This window comes from Arachis hypogaea, chromosome 8, assembly GCF_003086295.3.
Source record: "Arachis hypogaea cultivar Tifrunner chromosome 8, arahy.Tifrunner.gnm2.J5K5, whole genome shotgun sequence".
Lineage (NCBI taxonomy): Eukaryota > Viridiplantae > Streptophyta > Magnoliopsida > Fabales > Fabaceae > Arachis > Arachis hypogaea.
This window is the reverse complement of record NC_092043.1, coordinates 12,565,517-12,569,808: the sequence shown is the minus strand read 5'-3', so window position 1 is coordinate 12,569,808 and position 4,292 is coordinate 12,565,517. Positions and strand designations below refer to the sequence as shown.

The following is a 4,292-nucleotide window of genomic DNA, read 5'->3' as shown; positions in this document are numbered from 1 at the left end:
TGAACCATTCTAAGTCAATATGGCTGCTGTTTATTGCTGTTTAATTTGCTGGTTATTGAATTATTGTTCAGTGTATTGAGATCAGTGTATTGTTCAGTTTATTGTTGATAATTTGGTATTGTTGGATTACTGGTTATAGATTTATTTTTCAGTTTATTGCTTGATGCTGGTAATTGATTTATTGTTGAATGTTGATAACTTGGTAATTGGTATTGCTAGATTGCTGCTGGTTGATAACTTGTTGTGTTTCTGACCTTGATAACTGGCTTATTGTATTGCTGGATTGCTGCTGGTTGATAACTTGTTGTGTTTCTGGCCTTGATTTATTGTATTTATTTATGTAGTTTGACGTTAGTTCAAATGAGAATATGGGTGAATCCGGATTGCTGCCAGTTCCTCTTCCGAATGAATCAACAAGCATCAGATCTCCGACTGCATTGCCTCCTGTCCCAACTCCTCATCGAAACACAACAAAGCTTGCTAGTAGAGGCTGAGAAAAAAGGCGGGCTGTTGAAGAAGCTCCCGTTGATGACTCCGCTGAAACTGAGACCGACGAAGGTAAGAGAAAACCTTGTAGGCCTAGGTCATGGACATGGGATCACTTCACTAAAGATGAAACTAGTAATCCACAATATCCTAGAGCTAAATGCAATTGGTGTGGGGCTAGTTATGCTTGTGATACACATAAAAATGGCACTAGTAACATGAAAAATCACTTGTTGTCGCAATGCAAAAAATTTCTGAAGGAAGCATTAGATCCTATCCAAAAGATTTTTTGTTTTCAATATGTGATAAAAGATGATAGGAAAGGGATAAGTAGTTCACTTTCTGCCGTGTCATTTGATGTTGATCGTTGTAGACAAGCACTTGCTAGAATGATTATTGTAGATGAATTGCCTTTTTTGCATGTTGAGGGGGAGAGTTTTCGTTATTATACGAGTTGTTTGCAACCCAAGTTTCCAATTCCTGGAAGGCTCACAGTTGCTAGGGATTGTTGGAGGATTGGAACTCACATCCATTAAGGGGAGAGTTTTTACATGTTAGATGTTGTGTTCATATTTTAAATCTTGTTGTGAATAATGGGTTGAGAGAAATGCATGAGTCAATTTTAAAGATTAGAAATGCAGTTCGGCATGTGCGTGCATCACCGGGTCGTACTGAGAGGTTTAAAACTAGGATTAAGGAAGCTAGAATTCTGGAAAAAGGCACTGTCCATTTAGATGTTCCTACCAGGTGGAACTCTACCTTTTTAATGCTTGAAAGTGCTTTGAAGTTTCAAAAGCCATTTAAACGTTTGGGAGAGAGAGATTCTGAATATGCTATGATGGCTGGTGGGATTCCTAAGTCTGAGGATTGGGAGAATGCAAGACATTTTGTCAAGTTTTTAAAAATATTTTATGAGGTTACTAACAAAGTTTCTGGTTCAACGTTTGTGACATCTTCTCAACACTTTAATGACTTTTGTAAAAAATATTGTCTACACTTAAGCATTGGATGGGAAGCTTGGATACGGTACTTTCAGGCATGGCTGAGAAAATGAAGTCCAAGTATGATAAGTATTGGGGAAATATCAAAAACACAAACATGATGATTTTCATTGCAGTTGTTCTTGATCCTAGGTATAAGCTTCAATTGATTAAGTGGAGTTTTGAAAAGTTGTATGAAAAAGAAGATGCTGAATTCTTAACTTCAAAGGTGAAGGATACGCTTTTCAAGGTGTTTGATAGCTATAGGCTGTTTGGTGGTAACTATCAAAGATCTACTCGGCAAGATCCTCCTGAAATAAGCACACACAAGCTTGAGGCACATAAAACTTCTTTTGCTATGGAATTTGAAAAGAAAATGCAATTCAATGAGAGTGCTAACAAGAATGAGGTGGAGTTATATCTTATGGAGGCATTAAAGAAGACTGGCGTGCAGTTCGACATTCTAAATTGGTAGAAAGTGAATTCCACTAAATATCTAATTCTTGGGCAGATTGCAAGAGACGTCTTAGCCATGCCAGTTTTCACAATTGCTTCAGAATCGGCATTTAGTACTGGAGGAAGGGTGTTGAATAATTATAGGAGTTCTCTAACTCCGATGACAACTGAAGCGTTAATTTGTACACAAAATTGGCTCAGAAACTCTCCAAAACTTGTCCTTGAAGAACTCATCGAGGAATTAGAGAAGTTGGAATTAGGTATGGTTAAGTTTGTACTTATAATTTTCTTTACTTTAATCTGGTTTTTATTAATATATATTATTTGTTATGATTGTTTCTTGATTTATATATTTTGTAGAAGTTGCACCCACTCCTGATCCCAATGAAGAAGATTCTGGTGTTGAGTGTGATTGAGTACATCTTGTTATGGTAGGAATTATTCTCCTTATATTATTATTATTATTATTATTATTATTATTATTATTATTATTATTATTCTTGTTGTTGTTGTTGTTCTTATTATGTAACTGTTTTTTTTTGTATTTCAAGTTGGTTTGCATTAAGAAGTTTAACTATTTTGTTAGAGAAGACACCATAGATTTGCTATCAGTTTAATGACAATTTATTTTTATTTTCAGTTGTGTTGATTGTTGAACTATTGAACTTCTTTAATTGTCGTATTTGAATTCTGTTGTCGTTAAATTTCATTAGATCAAGACTTTGTTAGCTATTGTGTATTTCGATTTGTCGATTTCAATGTTACGACTTTGCATAATAGTATGGTAGAATTTTTTTTTATTTGATTGAAAAAATCAAACAAACCGAACCAAACCAAATCGATTTTAATTGGTTTGGTTTGGTTCGGAAGACCTTAACAAAAAAACCGAACCAAACCGAACCACACTTTAATTAGACGATCGAATCGGATGGCTTTTCCCTCAAAAACCAAACCAAACTGCACCGCGAACACCCCTACTATTTTAATCTTCGAAATTGAATTTTGAGCTCTATAAAATTCCCAAAGCCTATTTCTGGCCTGAGTCAGTAAATCGGAGTGCTGATCTGGCAAGTGGCTACCATGGTAGATGTGGAAACGGTTATATAACGTGGATATTTGGTGAATTTTCTCTAATATAGTCCTTATCCTTATTTATAAACCCTAAACCCAATGTGAACCTTATCTTTTTCGTATTCTTCTTTCACTTCTGTCTTCTACTTCTATTATGGCTTTTCTCCATCTTCTTTTTTCAAGTGTAGTACTGCTCCCAACGAAACTTGTGACAAATTATGGGTGGTACTAGTCACGCAGTAGGGAGTTCGAGCCGCTCCTCTTAAACCAGGAACTAGACAAGAACATCAATCCGACCTAGGCCTGAAAAGGTGTCGGAGTGGTGTGGATGTGGATGTCGCCCCATCCTTAGGTGGTCAGGGACTAAAAGGCATCCTAACAAGTCCTTTTTTGGGTGTCCTAATTATAATGTAAGTGGGTTAAGCTCATATATGTATGGTTGCTGTGTCTGTGTTCCAAATTGGTATGACCATTTTCTGAATTATTACAGACAAGCGAAAAGAGATGGTGCGAGTTATTTGTTTGGACAGATTCTAAACAAGAAGATGTGGTTTGGAAAGCTGATATTGAGGAGGGTGAACTGAAAATGAACTTGGTCTGGAGGCTAGGAAAAGTGGAAGCAATTGTGAGAACTCAAAAAGTGTTAATCCAAACCATATGTTTAGTGTTGTTTTTAGTTGTTATTTTTGTGTTAATGTTGTTGTTCAAAGTTTGAGCATGACATGAATTATACAAGTGTATTCCTGATTATAACTATCATGAATGAAAAAATTTGGAGATAATTGGATAAAAAGATTTGGCCTATTGTATTCTAACATTTGATGTGAATACGTTTGATATGAATACTTACAAAATAAAAATTGAAGACAGGATAACCATATGGTCAATAATTAAAGCACTACCATATATATAATTTATCAAAATACCATAGTATGCATATCTTTAAGGTCTTGAGTGTTTTCCAAATTTGCAGAAATTGTTGGAAGAGATTATCTTCTTCTAATTGCTAGCTTTGTAGGTCTTGTTAGAAACATCTGATTTGATTTAGGTAGCAGCAATGTAATGCAATAAGTAAATAAATAAATACTGATACACATGAGCACTATAAAGCAAATAGTAAATAAATAAATTATGATATACATGAAGATGTTGGAGAAGATGTGGTCCCACATTTTGAGTGTCTTCGAGTTTAGAGTATGTTGGCTGAGAGAGATCAATCTCAACAGGTTGGACTTCAATTTCAATTAAGCCAGCACCTACCTCAGCTTGCGAATCTTTGACAATAGGAGTGGGATCAGC

General features: G+C 35.4%; 1 protein-coding gene across 1 annotated transcript; it reads left to right on the top strand.

Moving 5' to 3' along the window:
* Positions 1-1,524: 1,524 nt before the first annotated feature.
* On the top strand, positions 1,525-2,338 carry LOC112705013 (zinc finger BED domain-containing protein RICESLEEPER 3-like). The gene is made up of 3 exons (XM_025755874.2): positions 1,525-1,875; positions 1,978-2,182; positions 2,283-2,338. Exons 1-3 carry the CDS (start codon positions 1,525-1,527, stop codon positions 2,336-2,338), a joined length of 612 nt encoding a protein of 203 aa, XP_025611659.2.
* Positions 2,339-4,292: the final 1,954 nt, after the last annotated feature.